The 21,962-nt window shown below is 40.3% G+C and overlaps 1 protein-coding gene across 2 annotated transcripts in view; it reads right to left on the reverse strand.

Annotated features, from left to right (window-relative positions):
- Nucleotides 1–21,962, reverse strand: part of lrfn2b (leucine rich repeat and fibronectin type III domain containing 2b) — a 183,102-nt gene that overhangs the window by 15,256 nt on the left and 145,884 nt on the right. The window contains exons 5-6 of one of the 2 annotated variants that reach the window (XM_051960640.1): nucleotides 12,144–12,314; nucleotides 1,974–3,370 (exon numbers count right to left, since the gene is read on the reverse strand). In XM_051960640.1, the coding sequence (XP_051816600.1) occupies nucleotides 1,974–3,370; nucleotides 12,144–12,155 (1,409 nt within the window). In that variant the 5' untranslated portion in view covers nucleotides 12,156–12,314. The remainder of the gene's footprint in view (nucleotides 1–1,973; nucleotides 3,371–12,143; nucleotides 12,315–21,962) is intronic. The other variant, XM_051960641.1, reaches the window with a different exon arrangement.

Below are 21,962 nucleotides of genomic sequence, written 5' to 3' on the forward strand. Positions count from 1 at the left end.
GGGGCTCATTGACTTTTCTCGACACTGTAGCTGTCTGCACAAATGAGCAATCATTTGTCATTTTTCATGGAGACAGTGGCGAGCAGCCCTAACTTTCCCTTTGACCCACTATCATTGGCATGTTCTCACTTTATAATTGTCAGTCAGGCTGTGTTTATATTTGTAATTCTTGAAACTTCCACACCTGTTAAAGTGAGGCAAGACAATAGATGGTGCTTAGTTTTATGCCACACATAAATGAGGAGAGACACGATGTTCTTCTGGGAACAAATTATTACAGGTGACATGGAGCATAAAGAATTGATTGAACATTCTCATTTATTTTGCCACCTGAGTCTCATTTTCTCACAGCCCTAAATGCGAAGGTACAGACATTTTCAATTCAGTCTGGTTTTTATGGCAGCCAAATTTTGTGCAAAGTGTGAAACACTCTGCAAATCATCATTTGCATGTATGATGTGTGCAAATGAGGCCGCGGTAAACTGGCTTTTCAACATCTTCCATTTGTATAAGCACTACGTAGCGTGGTACACATGTTATTTTAACGCTGTTGTTTTGCTATATAATCATTCTATATGTTTGTATTTGAAATGTTGACCTGCAAAACAAAATTTTTTAATGCAAATTAATAAAAAATGTTCACGCTAAATAGATAAAACATTCTTACTACATTATAATCGGGATCAAACAAGAAAGAAAATTTGCTCCATTGTTAAATGGCATTAAGTAATTTGACTTTTTTTCCAGCTGGGTTCTGCTTGTGTTGTAAAGGCTGCAGAGGTAGAATATACATCTTATCTAATACAGTTTCATCCCCATCATATGCTATTGGATGACAGAACCTCCTGCATCCTATGCTTGGAAATTCCCCTGGTTCTAGACTACGGAGCATAATCGAAAACAGAACCGCGAACTGCTTAGTGAGGGAGACATCACGCAATGAGAGGAATTTGAAAAGAGTTGTTTTTACTACTGTTGATCAATTTGATAGACAATATAGATGTTGGATAATGGATGGATCCCTTGGGTGTGCCAACATCAGTGCAAGGTATTACAGAAAACTGCTGCACTCATCCCAACGGTAGTGAATCTTGCTGTGTTATTGTGCAAACACTACACCCTGTAAACACACATCATTCAGGGTTTAAGGACAATACATCTCTCTTTGTTTAAGATCAGATGCACATTCTGCTGAGCCTCTCATTCAAATGCTGTGATTCTAAGCCATTCCCTGCAGATCTTTCAGTAATGAAGACACACTTAAGGCTATGCAGATACAGAAACAATATTGACGCTGCCATAACGACAACTGTAATTTCAAAACTGAACAAGACTGCTGTGATTTCAAATCAGAGAGAAAACTGTTTCAAACAGCTTCTTCTGTGAAGTTTTTCATTTATTATTTTGCTCTACAAAAGGATGCTAAGTTCATGGCAAACCCAATTATTACCTGAATAAACTGAACTTTTTGACTACAGGGGTGCTAAAGTTGCTGCACTCAATGTTTATCAAGTTATACTAGCTGATGCAATATTAGCATTCATGCAAAATTCAAGACAATTAATGAATAATCTTGCAATCACGTTCCTTTTATGTGTTGCTTCTTCTCCATCATCTCTGAAGCAGAATATATTTGGCTATTAGATACTCCATTGTGTTCACCAGCCAGTTAGGAAATTTTTCTGGGCTTTGGAATGGACTGGTAGTGTAAAGTGCATGTCACAGTGACAGCTTCATTGCAGTATTTTTCATACTTTTTGACCATTTTCTAACTGAAAATGACAAAACTTAGAAAATATCAACAGGTCTTCTCCACCATGTACCTTTCCACATGACACAGTATTACAAAGGTCTAAGTGGTGAAGAAAATACACATTCTTGCAGTTTTAAATAAACGCAATAATTTCTTAACCAAAAATTCCACCAAACATTGCCCACATTCCTAAATATAAAAAAAACATGCAAATATTTACCTGTAGATCAGAACCTCATCATCAGAGCAGTTGTATTGGAGCTGGTACATCTTCACTTTGGGCGCCGACTTGCTCACCGTCCACTTGACCAGCGCTGAAACAGCCGTCACCTCTGAGACGGATACCACCCTCTCCGGCTGACTCTTGGGAGTCCCCTTGCTAATCCTGGTGGATCCTGTGATGTCGGAGAGCCGTGACTTTGGCTGTGCTGGCTGCCCGGTGCCATTGCTGAGGTGGGGGAGCTGGACGATGGACACCTCCACAGAGGCAGCGGACTCCCCAGCTACATTAGCGGCAATGCAGGTGAAGGTGCCGTAGTCCTTCGAGGTTGTGATTGTGATGCTCAGGGTTCCATTGCTAAACACTGCGGTTCGGGAAGAGTTGCCGAGCAGCCGATCATCAGGTGAGATCCAGTGGATGGTAGGCAAAGGGTCTCCACTTGCTTCGCACCGTAGGCTGGCCGTCTGGCCCTCCAAAACCAGCATCCTGTGGGTGTGCTGGGTAATGAGAGGTGGCTGGCACACAAACTCCTCCTCCTTTACATTCCAGAAGTAACGACCCTTCAGGGCAGGTGGAGAAGCACAAGTTTCCAAGTCGTCATCTCTCTCAAGCCTGCGCAGCCACAGCATCTCACAGTTACAGTGAAGCGGGTTCCCACCCAGGCTTAGGGATAGCTGGGGAGCATACGGCGTAGTCAGGATCATTGAATCTTGGGCTCGGGCAAAGATGGGATCTGGGGGTAGCTTCTGCAAGCGGTTTGACGTCAGATCTAGTCTTGCCAGCCTTTCCAGGTCAGTGAAAGTACCCTCTGGAATAAAATCCAACAGGTTGTGGTCCACGCTAAGTTGGTGCAGGTTAATCATCTGTCGGACTGAATCCCAGGGCAGAGACATCAGGTTGTTGTAAGAAAGATCCAGGTCCTCCAAGGCAGGTGCAAGGTCTTCAAAGGCCTTTTCATGGATGCGTCCCAGTTGATTGTTGTTGACAATTAGGTGCTGCAGGTTGACTAAGCCTCGCAAATCATCAGGACCAAGCTCCACGAGGCGGTTGTTATCCAGGTGGAGTGAGCGCAGCGTTTCCAGGTCACCAAAGGAGAAGGGCTGGATGTAGCTGATGGTGTTCCTAGAGAGGGTCAGGTCCACCAGGTCGGTCATGTTGGCAAAGTCCTGCTGTGTGATTCGGAGGATGAAGTTACCTCCCAGCCGGAGCTCCACCGTGCTTCGGTCGATGTCTGGAGGCACAAAAAGAAGGCCTTTGGAGGGACACAATGTCCCCAGAGACTCAGAGAGATTCTGGCATGAACAGTACTTGGGGCATGCATGGGTGGTCATCACTGTGGCTCCCAGGACCAATAGGCAGCAGATGATGTGGTCCATGATAGAGTCATACATATAAACCTGTGTGAGAAACAGAAAACAGACAGGTTAAAGGTAATATTCAAAAACCTCATTTGTAATTCAACAGGCCCCTCTGAAGGACCTCAGATGACATATGGGCAAAAAAGGGTTTAAAAATATGAGAGGAGCCACAGGCTCACCTAAAACCTTAAAATATTTTCCCAAGAACATCTGTTAAATTGGACCACTTTAAACTTCTGTCTGCCTCATTTGAAATCTTTATCTGATGCCCACAGGATTCATTAAACTTTTATCTAGTCTACCAAGTTCCTGTGGCAGCCTCACGGGGTAATGTGAATCTGCCTTAAGTTTGAAACAATCTATGTTGGATTTGGCCCAGAGGACTGAATCTTTACCGCTTAGGTCAGAGATTCCCCCCAACCATCTTAAGTTGTAGGGATCTGACAAGACTTTGGTCCAGCTCAAATGCTGCCATCACAGCCGTGGGAAACAACGTTTTGATCCTTGACTTTGACACTTTGCTCATGGGCACAAATTAGACATGATAGAGGAGAATCAATAACGGGAGGAAAGGGAGAGAGAAAAAGAGTTTGATAGTAGGAAGAAACTTTTTTAAAGGTATATTACAGCTATGTTCTTTTTTTTAAACTTTATTTAATCTTAAACTGTAGATATTTAGAAAGTTATCTGTAAATTTTTCATTGATTTATCAATATTTTCTGAGGTAATTAAATTATTCAGTCCAAGACAGTGACAATTTGCAGCCAACGCTAATAGTCTTAGAGTGGAATTAGCAGGAAAAATGTTTTGAGAACTGTCATACATTTTGAGTAATATTCATGGTTCAGTTTTAATATCTTTACTCAATAAACATATATCAACAATAGATCTCTGTTAAATCGCCAAAACTGAGTACACAAGTATAACTGGAATGATTGTTTGTTTATTTAAAGGCAGTGATCTCCACCTGTGGGAAATATGTGGAAGCTACTATTCACTTGGTAGCCAAGCAGCTGGTGATGAAGCATGTATGAAGCAAGATGCAAGTGTTTTGCCTGAAGTAACTCTGAACTTTTAAAAAAAATTTTTTGGAGTAGAATTTTATTACAGCACTTAGGCACGACTGGAACGTCGGCCACAGCGACGCAGCAAACTTGTGATAGTTCCCAGGAGAAATAAAGCACCTTGACGCTGATATTTTATTCAACACAATATACAGCCTGTTGTCAGTGCCATGCATCTTTGTGTTTGTCTTGTACGCTTTGTTCCATAATGGTTCTCGTGAGTTATCGACCTCCGGGGGGACACTAGAACAGCGTCTGTGTGGGAAGTCATGTGACCCGGGGCCATTTTTCTGGCTGGATAGAGCACTCAGGTGTAGATAATGCTGTAATCATAATGTAGCCATGTGATCAGGAAACACGCTGCAATAACTCAAGTGCCGAGCATTAGACAGCGGGTGCTCAGAGACACGGCGAGAGCTGTAACAGCGGCCTGCCGGGGGAACTGTGGTGATAAGCGGTATTTTTATGGGGCGGCCATAAATTAGCATATCTCAGTGGTCAAATAAAACACGACCTCAAGTGCAACCACTCATTCTAGCCCACTACACACGATGTTGTCTCTTTTTTTGTTGCATCGCTGTTACTTCAGAGACACACTTATAACTGTGTTTATTCACTTTTCTACATATGATAATTTCCCTGACATACGTTGCAGTGTAATCACTCAGATAAAGACAACCAAAAATGGATTCCGAACGGATTCAGAGCACCAACTGTGAACATTTGCACATCATTTCATGCACAGCGTCATTATGCAATATTATTATTCCGACAACAACAAACATACAGATAAACATTACAACATAAAATGCGGAATTCCTCCCAATGTAAACTGAGATTATCCTCTTTCTCCTTGCTGGCTCACTCCCACACATGGATAGACACATCTACATCTGTGCAGTGCAAATATACTCTCACAGACGGCTGCACACGCCCACATTCCCATGTCCAAACAACCAACACACCACTGCATAACCAAATATGTTCTGATGAATCATATCTCAACACTGAGTTTACCTATCTCTGCGCCTGCTTTCAACCTTCAAGACAAGGCTTTCTGCCATGCAAACTGTCAACCAGCTCAAAGTGATGGGACTGCTGATGGTCATAATGATGATTATGATTTAGTTCAATTCAGTGAAACAGCTGGAAGGATGTTTAGGCCAACAGCTGACTGCGTAGGCGAAAAGCTCACAGAGATGAGTGTAAAGATGGGAAGAGTAAGTATGAAATTTCACATTCAACGTGTTTTCTACAGAGCAAAATGTATTGAACATTTGGTGGGATTGGGATGTGACGGTATGTGAGGAATCTGACTCAGCTGCAGAGAGAACCAGACATTTATTCAAATGGGCCTTATGTAAGGGACAGACCTTTTATTTCTAATTTGCCGTGTTTCGACCTGAAAACTCAATGTGATAAAAGTCTATAAAGTTCAGTTATTTGCCATTCCTGCTATTTCTAGCCATATGATTAAAATTACTGAAACAATTACAAATACACACACACACACTGTCAAGTTAGTTCTCTCCAGCCTGCTCTTCCTAACTTGAAAAAGGAAGCTTTATTTTAAGGGTCCGGGGTCATGCAGGAACTCACTCAGGGCCAGCAGTCTTTTTGCATTTTTTTTTCTTCTTTTATTGGAATTTTAAAAATATTTCATTTCATTTAACTATGGCTGCTTATGGGCCGCTCAGGTGAAAAACCTGAAGAAACACAAAAGCACATGCGTAAACAAAAACCAACAGAATAAAACATGCAAACAATACAACATTTCACCATGTTAAATACACCAATTTCATTTTAAATAAAGATAATCATCTCAGCAAAAATATTTTAAACTACCATTCAAACATGACTTCCACAGCGATCAATTGACATTTAAATTTACATCTGCGCATAAACTCCAATCTAAAATCTCAATCCATCCACTGTGCATAGCAAGAACTACGAGACAAAACCACAAATCCATTCATTCACAAGCAGATGCTGTGTGCCACAAACATTTAAACACTCACACAAATCAAAAAACTAACACACCAACCTCAACTTCACACCGAAAAACCCAACTTGCTAAAAGAGTGATTAAACTCTTACCGGCTGCCTCTCCGGACTCTCAGCAGGCTTAGCAGGCTTCGTGACTCTGTGAGTGCTGTTTCTTTGTGCCACTAATCAACCAACACTTAACACCTGTGAAATGAAGCTGCACTATGAGGTGATCAACCCACCTGTGCCCATGAGCTGTCAATCACCACTGACACCAACAGCCACACCCACACATTCAAGTTTGACTTCACACACACACACACACACACACACACACACACACACACACACACACACACACACACACACACACACACACACACACACACACACACACACACACACATAAAAATAATAATCCATCCATTATCTACACACCGCTTAATCTTTATTAGGGCCGCGGGGGGTGGAGTGTATCCCAGGTGACTTATGACGAAGGCAGGGGACACCCTGGGCAGGTAGACAGTCAAGGACTATATTTGGAGATGAACATTCACTCTCACATTCACACCTACGGACAATTTAGAGTCACCAATTAACCTGAGCATGTTTTTGGACTGTGAGTGGAAGCTGGAGAACCTGGAGAAAAACCCACACATGCACATGGAGAACATGCAAACTCCAAGCAGAAAGATCCTGGGAAGGCCAAGACGCAAACTGGGGGTCTTCTAGCTGCAAGGCGAACATGCTAGCCGCCAAACCACTATGCAGCTTCAAAAATACTAACAACAAATAAAAATCAGGAAGTATTTGAGATGTCAAACTAAAATGTCACAAATATCTTTCTACATATCCATAGTTTGTGCTGTAAAAATTTTGGGTAAATCAGAGATGGCCGAACAGAAATTGATGTGAAAGTTTGATGATTTGAGATGGAACAACAACTTTATTACTTCGCCAAGCAACACGGTGAAGTTATGTGATGATTGGCGTACATTTGTCTGTTTGTCTGTCTGTCTGTGTGCAATATTGCTCAAAAATGGACCAATGGATTTGGATGAAATTTCAGGGAAGGTCAGAAATGACACAAGGACCAAGTGATTACATTTTGGCAGTGATACGGCTTATAGTCTGGATCCATGGATTTGTTAAAGATTTCTCTGTCAATGCGAGAAAGCGGCACGGCATCAATGTAATCATAACAACAAATGGACGAGCACGATTGTTATCCTACTACAAATTGACTGTTGTGGACTTATTGGGACTTATCCATCGGAAATCATACAAGAAACAATTGATTAAATTGTGGGGGTGTTTGCGAGTCCCATCAATTCCTGCTGGCTACGCAATTCGGTATCCGTACATACATACACATGCATAACACGCGCCTGTGCTCAGCACAAGGTCATTTCTGATTAAAGATTTCATCCATTGGAAATAATCCAACGACTGCGCAGCCCTGGCAGAGTACTCTGCTGTCTGAGTGCTTTTCTTGTTTACCAAAGTAAGAAGTAAGATTTAGGAAAACAGTAAAATCTCTGCAGTTAACAGCTGACAGGACAAGAAATACAGGCAGCCTGACGAATATGTAGGTTGTAGATAACCCAGGAGTTTAGCTTGACCACCTCATTTGGAATTACACCTAAAACTAAGCAACGCAAAGGTCAGTACAATTAACAATTCGCTTAATTATCTTACCAGTCCCATTCATTTTTTTCTTCGAAATAAGGTAGTTCTACTTTTGGTTTGCTGTCTCGATTAACAAGACACACCACAGAAGTAACTTTGCTTTGTAAAAAGTAAATGCGAGCACTGAAAATCAACACTTGCTGCATATGTTTCACGTTAAAAGCCCGAGGTCAGTCTTGTGCTTTCCTAGTAGTATATTAATTTGAAATCCATGCATTTCAGCGGAGAGGAGTTGGGTCTGACCTGACTGTGTTGCTGGAATGAGTGATGCGGAAACGAACGTTACGCTACATTTATCATGAGTGAGCAAACAGGTAACGCGACCCTCTCTGTGCTTTTTACTTGCTATCTACTGGTGAACTCCCCAGATTAGTTAATGCTTTAAAGCTGCTTTTCACCTTATCTCCTTTTTTAGAACTCACCTGAGGCAGAAACTGGTCTATTTAGTTTTCTGTAATCCTGCCAGCTTTAAGTAAGATGTGAGATGCATGTGCAGCAAAAAAAAAAAAAAAAAAGCCCCAAGACAGAAAAATCCACTAAAATCCTCTGTGTGTTGAACAACAATGCAAAGCTTGATCAACTGATGCTAGCTCTTCTAATCAATATTAGATCAACGGAGCGATATATAGCAGAAAAATGACAGATTATTATCATTACCCCAGAGTGCCTGAAGTTTCATGTGCCGCTGATTAGTTATTTTGCCTCAAACTCCGGTGCAGAATATGGTACATTGCAAATGACCTGCAAAGTCCTTTTTAGAATGTGCACACGGGGCCTGGGGAACACAAATAGAAGTGTTCCATCACCGAGAGCGGAGCAGCCCACCGAGAAGGAGTGTTCAGTAAATCATCCGGTCAAAGTCAAGGGCGCTGTGCGGAGGATGGATGGCGCCGGGGTCAGGGAGTTAGCAAAACGAGATCCCTCCTGACAAGTCAAGTGTGGCGGCCGTGCAGGCGGCCGTGCAGGTGGCTCGCTCATATGTTGAGCAGAGTCCGGACAGCAGTAATCAGGGGAAGGCCTTGATGTGAACACTCATCACGGCACCTGACAGACGCTGCTCCACCGACCCCAGGGGCCGCCGGGCTCCGAGCCTTGGTGTGGGGGCGGACGGCTGCAGAATCGTTTCACGGCAAAGACGTATCTGCACAGGGACAGGCCCACACTGTTACTGCAGATAGACTTGGAAATGCAGGGCTCAGTGTTGTCATGATAACCACAATTTCAATCCGACTTCAATACAGTTATGAAAGATTGAAGTCAATACTGAACCTCCCGAACATACGCAGCTGTCACCAACTGTGTTGTGCAAGCTGAAATTCCATTTCAGTGTGAGCTCCAGAGGATACAGACTCTGCACAGACAGCACCCGAGTTTGAATAGTAAAGAGAATGAGAAAAAGTCGCACAGGCTGTGTCCTGACAGCACACAGCAGCAGTCAACAACAAAAAAATAATCCAACTGCTGAAAAATGGAAGCACACCAAACTGGAACCCAGTGAAGCTATGCTGCACCATTAAACTATTACCAGCAGATAAGGACACACACTGAGACCACATATCTATACTCTATGCAAGAAAAGCTGCAAAAGATATGTTTGTGTCTCTGACTGCATCATCACCTGCTCATGACAGGAGAAACAGTAGATATCTGGTTGTACTAAACTGTAGAGATCATCTCATGTAGCATTTCATTCAAAGTTGGGTTTTTTTTTTATTTCTAGATTGAAACTTTGCCATCTATGCTGTGGAAGAATTCAGCTCAGAGACACCAGGAGCACAAACGCAACATCTTTGCCAGATTTGCGTTTCTATATTGGACAGCAGCTGATCTGTCCAAGCATTTTTACATTACTGAAGAGGGATTTAAGACCAGGGTGATCAGAGATGCTTATTTTTGGTTGAAGGTTTCCAATTTTTTCTCAATTCACCACAACTACCATCACTGATGAGTGTGGTTAGAGGTGTACATTTCTATTCTATTTCTATATTTATTAATATTATTTTTATTTTCTCTATTTCATGATCTAATTTTTTTTAAAAATTTCATTCAATGTATTTTGCGCCATTTTCTTTTATATATTTTATATCTTTTTATATATTTCATCTTGTTTATATCATTTATTATTTACCATTACGGCTATTATGACTATTTTTAGCCTTGTGTTTGTGGTTTTACCCACAATTTTCTTGCATTCTAGTTGTTTCTTCTCTTACTTGGATGTGTCAACTGATATATTTTGAAAACTGAATTATTATTTTGAAAAGCCTCGTGTTGTTCAATGTACTTCCTGAGTACCTTTGTTTTAATTTTTAGCCTGTCTGTAAAGAACTTTGTAAACATTTTTTTAAAGGGTATCATATAAACCAGGGGTCACCAACTATATTTGCCAGAGGGCCAGAATTTTACCAGACAGTCACTTTGGGGGCCGGACCCTCAAACAAAAATTAAATAAAAATCGAATTTTGGCATAACATTATTATTTGATGTTTATTTTTTATATTTTTTCCATTTCATTACAAAACTGAAGGCATTTTTAGCCTTTATGAGTCAGTGCTCCTATCACCTGTACCACAGTCAACCACTAGGAGTGATAGAGATATTTTGCCTCATCTCAAGTCAACTTTATTCACAGAGCACTTGAAAAAGAAACACCGCAGAAGTGACAGGAAAAGGCCTCTTAACACGGGTAAAATGGCACTCTCTAAGGCCACGAAACGAAAAGTTGATGTGGAAAACAGATCTTTTAATAATGACTGGACTGACTGCTTTAATAGTGTGGACCACATGATATTTTCTCTTTGATCCTCACAATTTTGGAATCCAGCCGCGGGCCGGATTGGACGGTTCGGCGGGCCGGATTGGACGGTTCGGCGGGCCGGATTGGACGGTTCGGCGGGCCGGATTCGGCCCGCGGGCCGCCAGTTGATGATCACTGATATAAACAAAGGTATTACTCTATTATATTATAATAATATATATTATTATTTTATTAGAATTATCTCATGAGCACATGTGACCACATCTAACAATGTCCAAAGTTTCTGCTGGTTCCAAGTAGAACTCCATTATTGTTACATAATCGAACCAGAGTTTTCAGGTCACAGAGATCCAGCAATGTCCACAAACCAGTCAAATCCACCTCAAGTGGTGTAAAATATCATAATGACAGAGGGAACTCGACAGGATCAACACCAGAAACGGACAATACCAGACCAAAACTACTTCCTGCTTCCACAAACAAGAGGTCAGAGGTCACCAATCAGGTTTATTTTTAGGTTAACAGACCCCTTAAGCTTCAGTGTACCGCCGGCGGTACACCTACTAATTTGCATAGGAATTTCAAGAATGTCCGACGGCTGCAAACACGATTATACAAACACTATACGCCGATGGAAAGCTTAGATTCTCATGAATCCGCCGGTATAAACCACTTTCAGATGCGATTACCACAGCGGGTGAGAAAAACACATTTGTCCTACAAAAACAAATATTCATCCATCCGTTCTCTATACACGGCTTCAACGCACACAGCGCGACTCACATTTCCGGGTTTATTATTACACACAAAAAAAAAGATTCCACAAAAAACGGCCATAATCCAACCTTTTACATCCAGACGACACAAGCCAGTAAACTATTTTGTCCAAAACATGTCCTGAAGTCAGTATAAAATCCCCGAATCGGTCATTTTCAAGGAAATGCACCTCGCGATGCCCGTCCAATATTCCCTGTATTTTTCGTAATTTTTTTATTTAAAAATAGAATATTAGCGATTTTTTGTACTGAAAACGGCTGGAATTGACTGAAGCTTAAAGGGTTAATTTAAGCAATTTTCAGGAATGAGAACTGAGTCAAATCCTTGAGACATCAACACAGACAATATTAAAAGTGCTCTGTCACAGAAACTCATGCAGTGTGGAGTCTATATTTATATATCTGAGGCGTGGGCAGGTGAGAGTTGTTGTTGAACTGTTGGAGTAGGAGGATGTATTTATGTACCTCTGTAACTCTGATGAGCACCAAGTTTCAGTGTGAGTTTTTCATTCATTTTTAGCTCACACTTATCTACTCACCCTAAACTCCATGAAGATAAAAGCCCTTCAGGTTCCCAGGCTCCCCCGCAGTCCCCTTTTTGTCCTCGGCCACAGAACTGGACCGGTGTGGGCTCAACATTCTACATCATGTGCGATCGGCTAATGAGAAAGGATTGTTCATTCGCTGGTGAATAACTTCGCCTTCCTTTCCTAAAATGCACAATGACAAGACTCCTCATTAGTATACGGCTGATGGTGTGAGATTTCCCTGTAGGTTTATTATTTCTCTTATATATCACAGATAATGGCGTCAACTCTTCTCTGACTCATCCACAGGTTTGGAATTGGTGTCTACAGGTTCTCTTTGGAATGTATCTTTAAATTAACTCTCTGGGAGTATGTGAATAATATACAGTGACGCACGCTCAGTGAGAACAAAAGTAAGAACCCTGCTCCTGCTGACATTTGTTCGTTATACTGGAAAGATGATGATAGGGAGTGTTAGTTGGAAACTTTAAGCTGCCGGTGTCTTTGATGGGCAATTTGGAAGTACCATGTGGAATTAAAAATAATATTAAGAAATAAAGAGAGAGAGAGAGAGAGAGAGAGAGAGAGAGAGAGAGAGAGAGAGAGAGAGAGAGAGAGAGAGAGAGAGAGAGAGAGAGAGAGAGAGAAGAAATGTTAACACATAACGGTCATGGGAAGACTTTCGAAGGTCATAATTGTGAAGGAAAAATTACTCTTCCCCCTCTCTAAGGCATTACCTTGCAACTGTCAGCTGACATCATCCCAAATTATCTTCCAACAGGCAGACGCTGTATGAGGAAGACATGCCAAGGCTCTCTACTATGGTCACGGTTAGATATTGTCTATTCTGATGTGACAAAGCAGACGAGTTGTCTTCATAGTTGTCTGTAATCTAAAATCTAACCTTCTCCCAACTATAGTATATACCTGAAGATCAGAGCGAATCCCCCGAACTGATGCTGTCATAGCTTGCATGTACTGCTGCTCTGTCGGTGTCACTTCTCCTGATATATCAGTAAACATTAGTTGCAAGTCATCTGAGTCTCCAGTGTGTCACTCTGTGTCTGCCTCTGCATCCTCTCCTAATAAAGCTGAACTTCCACAACAGTAATTATGTGATAAAAAAAAATCTATATTGTGACACAAATAATTTCACATCAGTTAAATGAAATAATTGTCTCAAGTATTATGATTTTCCCTGATGGGGCCAATACTTTAAATGACACTTAAGTATCCATTTTCATTGATTTCATTGTTTACCTCACTAAATATTAGTCTATATTCAGTTAATGTCCCATACAGAAAGCCTGCTGATTCCTCTCCTCTTCTACAGTAGCTACTGTATTTTAGGACACACAGACTTCATAATGACAGTGCGACTCGTACAGTCACTTTGTATATGCACTGTTTGTAAAGAATCTCAAAGAGTCACAACATAAGATTCCTAGAAAAAATGAGGTTTTCCTACATAGAAGGTACCAAGCTTTTGTCTGCAACAAACATTGGTACTGAAGATCTGAAGATACCAGTCTGGGTTTTACTTGTTATTGGATCGAAAAGGAAATCAGGGGTATCGTACATCACTGGTAGACAAACTTAAAATAATGTACAATAGTTTTAAATCATGCCATTCGATGCCTTCTGGTGTTCATCAGTTTTATATTGTAGATGCAGTTTACATGGGGAAAATCTATTTTTATTGCACTTTGTGATTGTTATAAACTTGAATAAAAGCTTTGGCTGTCAATCATAGACACAGAGGGTGTGTTCTTCCTGAAGGGGGCGGGAACAACAGCAGTTCATTGGTTTCCAGAGCAAAACGGCTTGTTTCGACCTGCACAAAAACAAGGGATTTACCAGTCATAGTGACACGAACCATCTTTGCAGTATTTTGGCCTGCAAAACTGCAAGTCACACTGCAGAGACGTGAGAATTTGATTTATTTGCTGAAAATATACGAGACAAAATCGGACCTAAACAGAAGATTTTGCCTTCACAGCCAGTAAAAAGTGATCACACATCTAGAGTTTGAGTCTTTGAGTTTGCATTATTCCTAATTTTCATTACTTACAAATGTCAAAAGCTAAGCATAATTAGATTCAGTAAGCAATTCAAGCATTAGTACACATTGAGGTCCTCTCTCATTTTCTTTTTACTCTTAAGAAACTCTACCACCAAAATATTCCACGCATTAACGTTTCAATGAAATTGTCAAAAACAATTAAGCCAATTCCATCTGACCAAACAGCGGCCGTTTGATCTAAGTGAAGCTTCACATGTGCTGATTCAATTCATATAATCTCTTCTTTTACCAGCTAAAATCCTCCCAGTGTTCAATGGCACCAGATCACAGAGGAAAAAACGGCTATTTTTACAAAACGCACTGCATTTGTCATATGCAAATACTGGGCATGTTAACTTAATGACTCATCTTGCCTTGGGCATGGTGGCTCGCCTTACCCAGCCACTGTTTTACTGTGTTTGAGCCTAATGATCAAATGCATCCTTGAGTTTCCAACACCTCTGAATGGGGGAGTAAAAGTGCTCCATGATTAATGCTGTTTCAGTGGCCTTTCTGCACTAATGAAGATGAAAATACTGCACCTTATGGCGTTATAAGAGTTGTTAAACTTTAAACACTGCACTAAGTATCTGCTAATATTCAGAATGGAAGAACATAAATCCACTAAAGAGGCTATATGGCATGTTTATGTACATTGTGTGCCTATTCTGTAGCTGGGAGGATTTGGACTGGGGAGCTCAGATGTGACAATCAGACTTATCACAAGCGCAGATATGAGTGTAATTCTGTGTTGTCTGCAGGAGAGGAGCTGCAGAAGCAGGATCAGGGTCTTGATTTTTAATCTAATCTCCGAGACATGGCGGACTAGCTCCTATTAGCATTTTGCCGCTGCTGGGTTTTGTGAACAGCTCTAAGTAGCTTTTGGGCAGAAATCTGTCTATCGTCTTCAGAGAAAGCTGCCGAATCTGCAGGATGGGGTGCAAAGCTTAATGGAGACAGTTAAGGTGTTAGTCGGGTAAGATGTGACCTGTGGTGAGAAGCTGTTGTTTAGGAGGCTGCAGGTTGAGACTGGAGCTGTCTGTTGGGTTTTGTGCTCTCAGGATATCAGCTAGAAACAAGATTTAAAGCGTCAAAAAACACGAATATAAGAGCATTTCAGGTTTTAACACTAAAATGCATGTACTAGAAGGTTTTTTCATCTTCTTAACAGGGAAATAATTCTCACAGTAGAAATAGAAAACAGCCTAAATATTCAAGAATATCAGCAAAAATACAAATCAGTGCTGTAATCAGTCCAACTTCAGAATGTTTAGCTATCTCTGTGCCTCCAACAGTTCCTGGACGTTGCTCCTGTCACATTTTTTACTCACTGTGCACTCATTTTTCACTTGAATATAAAGCAACATACCTCAATGGAAACAGCACAATTATGACTGGATGTAGAGAGACCTCTCAAGCTAAAACTTGCTTAGATGCTTTGGTGAAAGATCCAACAAAAAAACACTAAACTGTGTTGATACAGTATATAGTGTCATAACAATATACAACAGGCGGTTCTCAAATTTACTTCTCCAAGCTTCATATCTCACTTATTTTCAAGATCAAAGCTCCAAAATGAACGGTGATAACACAACAACACTAAATCTATGCATTTACATTTTTAGACAACCTAAAATGAGACAAAATAGATATAGATATATTGAAGTCAAGAGTAGAAATGGCATTATTTGCTTGCAATCAGCTCCCTCAATGTAAGTAAATAAAATGCTGTCATCTGCATAGATACAGACAGAGAGTAATAACCAACAAACACTACCATTCAAACGTTTGGGGTCACTTAGAAATGTCCTTATTTTTAAAAGAAAGGCATTTTTTTTCAATGAAGATAACATTAAATCAATCAGAAATGCAGTCTAGACATTGTTAATGTGGTAAATGACTATTCTAGCTGGAAATGGCTGATTTTTAATGGAATATCTCCATAGGGGTACAGAGGAACATTTCCAGCAACCATCACTCCTGTGTTCTAATGCTACATTGTGTTAGCTAATCATGTTGAGAGGCTAATTAATGGTTAGAAAACCCTTGTGCAATTATGTTAGCACATGAATAAAAGTGTGAGTTTTCATGGAAAACATGAAACAATAAACTCTAAAACCCTCACCTCCAGTGTGTTGTTCCTCTGCCCAGACGGACACGGCTCAGACAGTTTGTCCATATTTATTTATCAGTCAGACAAATTCTTACAACTAGTTGTAGAAATTGTGTACTCGAGAAAACAAGGCACTTTCTGTATCAGCGATTTTGAAGCTGATACAGCAAACTCTGGTGTAACGTTTCTCACACTCACATGCTCTCTAACATCACTGTGAAAGTGCTGTCGACAACAGGGAAATATGAAAACCACATAGAGACTGAATCACTGTGAAAAATCTCCAGTGAAACAAAACTAACAACAGATTGATTAACAGTAATTTTATTTTAAAATAGAAAATGTTTCACTACAATAACACATAGCATGGGATGGTTTTGGCCTGACTTACTGATCTGTCCAGATTTACACTTTTTATGTGTTTTTTAAAGTCTGACAGCACAGGTACCAGCCAGTGAACACAAAACGATGATTCTCAAGGAGCATTCCAGTAAGAAATGTAGAATCAGAGCGGAAAATTCTCCCATCTGTGCCATTAAGAGTGACTTGAAGATAACAATCCCACTTTGTGGAAACCTAATGAAATATTCAGCAGTTTAGATGAGTTTCCTTTCACATTTTGGGTCGGCATTAGATGAAGCAAAGTAAGGATTTCTGGAACGACCTTGCTGACTTCCAGCCATGGTGGAGAAGTCAGAGAAGGTCAAGAATTTTGATGCGTTCAGGAGCAGAAAAAATAAGGAATTATAGGAAAGTGGTAACTTTACTGTATCCATGTCTCTGACTGGATTCTACTCCATAGCTACAGCTGCTATGGTCAAGGATGAATAATAGTATTTGCAGAAATATGACAAATTGATGGAAGACAGACAGATCTGTCATTTTTCTCAAAAAGTACAGAGAATGGGTTAGACCACTCTGCTTCCCAGCCCTTCCCATGTTAACCCACTGAACCCCAAGCATTTTCTGAGTATTTTTCTGGGCTAGAAATTGAGGGAATTCAAACATGTCCTTTATGCTGTATAGCAATGCTATAGTTGCAGATATCATAAAAAGGAAGACATAAAGTCTAATCCTTTGATTACATATTTTTACAAAAACATTAAAAATACCTGGAAGTTCCCACAGGTGTTACCAAAACTGGAAATAAATACCAACTTTACATACTATAGGTATTTTTCTACTTGTACTACGTCTCCGTCCTGCTCTTTGTTACACAGCCTGCAGTTCAGATCGGGTCAACTGGAAAATCGTAGAATTTTTCTCTTGTGACTGTTGGTCACTGCTGAGTCACTCATAGCCTGTAAGTTGTGCAAAAGATTCCAGATTTTTTTTGTTTTTCAATAGAATCATAAAGTCATATCTTGGGTGTTTTTTGTTTTACTTTTAAAGTTAGAATAAAGTGATTTAGACTTTGTCAAGTTTTACAATACAATAACACATAACTGATGAGTAGTTTAAGAACTGTCAGAAAGTTAAAAATATGATTATTATCTCTGTTTTGCCAGCTTCTGATAAATGGTGTAATTTATCTAATTGACAAAAGATAACGTCCCTTTCACATCCAGTTTTGGAGTTCAGAGGGTTAATGCACACAACTGTTCAAAAGTTTGGGGTCACCCAGGCAATTTCATGTTTTCCATGAAAATTGACACTTCTATCCATGTGCTAACATAATTCCACAGGGGTTTTCTAATCATCAATTAGCCTTTCAACACCATTAGCTAACACAATGTAGCATTAGAACACAGGAGTGATGGTTGCTGGAAATGTTCCTCTGTACCCCTATGGAGATATTCCATTAAAAATCAGCCATTTCCAGTTATAATAGTCATTTACCACATTAACAATGTCTAGACTGAATTTCTAATTAATTTAATCTTATCTTCATTGAAAAAAAGCTAATTTTCTTTCAAAAATAAGGACATTTCTACGTGTCACCACATTTTTGAACAGTAGTGTATCTCATTCCTCCAGATTGTGGATTGACTACATGTGGCATCACAAGCAACTCCCTACAATTAAATACTACCTTTATGCATTTTTCCAAGACATCTAAGGATGCTGACATCCATGTTTGCACACATAATTGTGCCATTCACAGGTTGGCACAAACACTGAAGCCCCCACATGCCTGCACGCTGGCTATTTCTCAGACATAAGCACTATTCTTCGGAATGTGTCGCTTTGTGCTGCAGTGCCATTTCGAGGGCTCCCGCATGACTGCGTGTATTTTTCCTGTTACACCGATCTCATTTATCAAAAGTGACACGGAGGGGTTTTCATAAGAGCCACTCAGGGTAAAAGATCAGCTTATTCAGCTAACTAACACAAAGAAAAACACCCTGGCAGTCATTTCCACAGCCCCGTCGCTCTCTTGTTAATAACCCCCACAGCTAGTCTGCCCAGCTCTGCTTCACTTTCCCTCTCTCTCTCTCTGTCTCAGCTACTCCAGTCTGAATTCAGCTTCCAGGAGGCTCCGTTCAAAAGATTAATAATTTCAGCTGGAAGCAGAAGTGACATCATGAAATTGCTTTTCTATTGTCTGGCTAATTAACCTTCTTGCTTAGCGCTCTGAATAGTCTCTTAGATTCGCTTTTGGTGTCACAGCGCTACCACGGGGCCGCCTCACCTCCAAAGAACAGACACCAGCATTTCCACAAAGCCACTTTCCCCTCAGCAGAGCGCCAGCACTGCAGGCCATTTTCCCAGACGGAAAAAATGACGAGGGATCTTCAGCGATAGCGCTTCGTATTTCCCATCGCTGACAGTCGCAAAGAGAAACTTCAAAATATGGACCGGAAACATCGGTATATTGGGAGAAAACCATAACCAGGGTGTGATATAGTGCAAGTTTTCAAAGTCAGAACACCCAATGGATGTATCCACTGGTTCCAATATTATTTTTTGCTGTTTGCCGGGTTGTTTTTTGTCGCTTTGTAGTCATTTTTGTCAACTCGTAGAGGTTTAGGGTGTTTGTGTGCTTTCTATTTGCTCTATGACTTTTCAAAAAGATATATTATTTTGAGGCCTGTGCCTGGTTGGCCTGTTCAGTCATCTATCAGTGGTTCACTGAAGAAAATACCTAAACTATTCAGCCATACTAAGGTTTATATTATGGGCATCACCAAATTGTTTCCACCTGGTTTTAGAGATATCAGTTTTTCCACCAGATGTTTCTCAGCACCAATCAATAGTCCCAGCAGGTGAAGTTCCCTGTTTTCTCCTGTTGTTTTCTCTAAATTCCATGTTTAAATTCAAGTCTGTCTCCTATCAAGAAAGTGGTGAAGTTATTTCTAAGTGTCCTCCAAACTGCCAGAAAGTTTCAGAATTTTATAGTACAACTTCTTCTTCTCTTGGATTGGAAAAGTTTTGTTAGTGGAGACATGTCAGCCTGCAAACTATTCTTTTTTTTCTATTTCACTCAGCCCTCTGTGCCCCCAAATCTGCAGCTGGATTTTAAGTGTGTATTATATTTAAAATGTCGCCTAAAGCGTACCATTTCCAGAGTCAGTCCCAAACTGTAAAAACAGACAGAGTTGTTGTTGTTTAATGGTCCTTGAAATATGCATGTATGACTTCTAGGTCCATTGAGAGAATTATCCCGAGTCACTTTCAAATTTTGCCAGAAATAAACAGTTTAATCGGACTTGATTTCTGTAAAAATCTGAACTTCCTGCTCTCCATGTTTCGATCAGGACGTCAGTGGTGACTCAGCTTTTCTGGGACTTTTCTGATGAACTGTGCTGAACTGCAGGCTGTGTTTACTTAGAGCAGGGAGGAGACAGGGATGGTAAAAATAATGATCATTAAAGTAGTAAAATATCGATAGTATGTCGAACTTTTTTCGAAATGAGAAATGAGTTGCATATGTTATTGTGAAATGTATTGTGATTGCATTTTCTATTATTTATGACATAACTCTGTTACACTGCACAGAGGATATGTTTGAGTTCTCTATACTACTCATAGTTGAACAAGTTGCAGAGAAGTGCAGAAATTTTAATGCAGTAAAAAAAAAACGAGACCACAGTGAGTATAAATGTGATGCAAGTAAAAATGCAGGAAAACTGCTTGGGTTAAAGAGGTTCAAACCCTCAAAAAGCAACAGAGAGCAAGACATTGGTGTCCTTAATGGATGCAACAGCTCCAACCTCATCTGATATTGTAAAGATAAACAATGCGAAAGTTCAATATTCTTCATCGATCACAACATAGTTACTTGAAGTGCTTCAACAAAGTCGTATAATCATCAAGGCAAAAATATGACACATTCATACTGAAACAGAGAACAGCTCACACCTGACCATGACAAGCTGAGGTTTTGTTAATCAAACAAAAAGCTTCTTCTATCCTTTAAACCATCATTAAGAAATAATGAAGATGTATCACCACAGACCAGGACATCTTTTGACAAAATGTACTTCCTTTGTACATTAAGAATAAATTCTTTCCAAGAACTGCAGACGTTCTGCAGCACCTTTGTGTAATAATGACAAAGGCAACACAAGTATCAAATGCTGACAGAACAAAGGACAAAAGTTTAAAGAATTTTTTTTTTTTTTAGAAAGAAGCTTTGTTCATTTTGCTCATGTCTGAAACCATGAAAGAGCCTCTTCTGCTGCTTTAATGCAGCAGCAGTCTCCAGCCTCCCTCTCTGCACTATAGATCACATTGCCACAGATCACTGACCTTCATGGTCAAGATCCTCTGGGGACAATACTCAGAGATATAACAGGCTCCAATGAGAAAAGTCTCCTGAAATGCCAGAGCAGCTGAGTGGAGGGCAGAACACACCACAGACTATTTACTGGCATGACTGCTACTTCTCTGACTTTGTGAGCCGGGTTCAGATTCTGGGGAGCATATGTGGAAGAAGATGTTTAAAGCAGCAACAAGTACCTTATACTATAAAATGAGGTTTCACAACACTGCATAGATTCAAAGATTTACAACAGGTGTAAAAACTGAGGTACTACACATTCTCAAATAAAAACAGGAAATTGAATAAGTTTAAGGTCTTGAAAATCAATCTGTTGTTTCCGTTTCGACCAGAGGAAAAGTTCATTCCAATTGCTTCTGTCTTATTGTATTTCTTTACTGCTGTCGAGGCGTCTGATGTTTTACAATGAAAACCTACCAGAAAAGGACAGGATAGTGCTCGTTGAGTGGCTGAAAGGCTTTTTAATGAGAACCATTTGTGCAGAAGAAGCAGTAAATGACTATATTTAACAAGTGAACCAAAACAGTATATCTTTTAAAACGAGTAAGTGAGATGAGCAGTTGCTGAAACTCCTGATGGAATTTGTGCCGTGGCACTGTATACTGATGAGGAAAAGATTATGGCCAAAGCTGTCTGAGGCTGCTGGGCCTTTATGTGCCACAAAAACTGCTCAAGACATGGACCAAACCTTTGTATTCTGTGGTATCTGACAAATAGAAGTTAGTGGCAGATCCTTTAAGTCTCGTGAGTTGCTGGTTGAGGCCATGAGTCAGCATAATCTCCAATACCTTGTGCTTTGGTCATTGTTTGTACCCCATCGGACCACGATTGATTCTAACTGCTGATCTGGAAAACCCGACAAGTTTTGCCATTTTTGACAAACCATAAAAATAGATTCTTTGACAAAGTTGCACTGGCCTGTTTACCAAAATC

This window comes from Acanthochromis polyacanthus, chromosome 16, assembly GCF_021347895.1.
Source record: "Acanthochromis polyacanthus isolate Apoly-LR-REF ecotype Palm Island chromosome 16, KAUST_Apoly_ChrSc, whole genome shotgun sequence".
NCBI classification, from domain to species: Eukaryota; Metazoa; Chordata; class Actinopteri; family Pomacentridae; genus Acanthochromis; species Acanthochromis polyacanthus.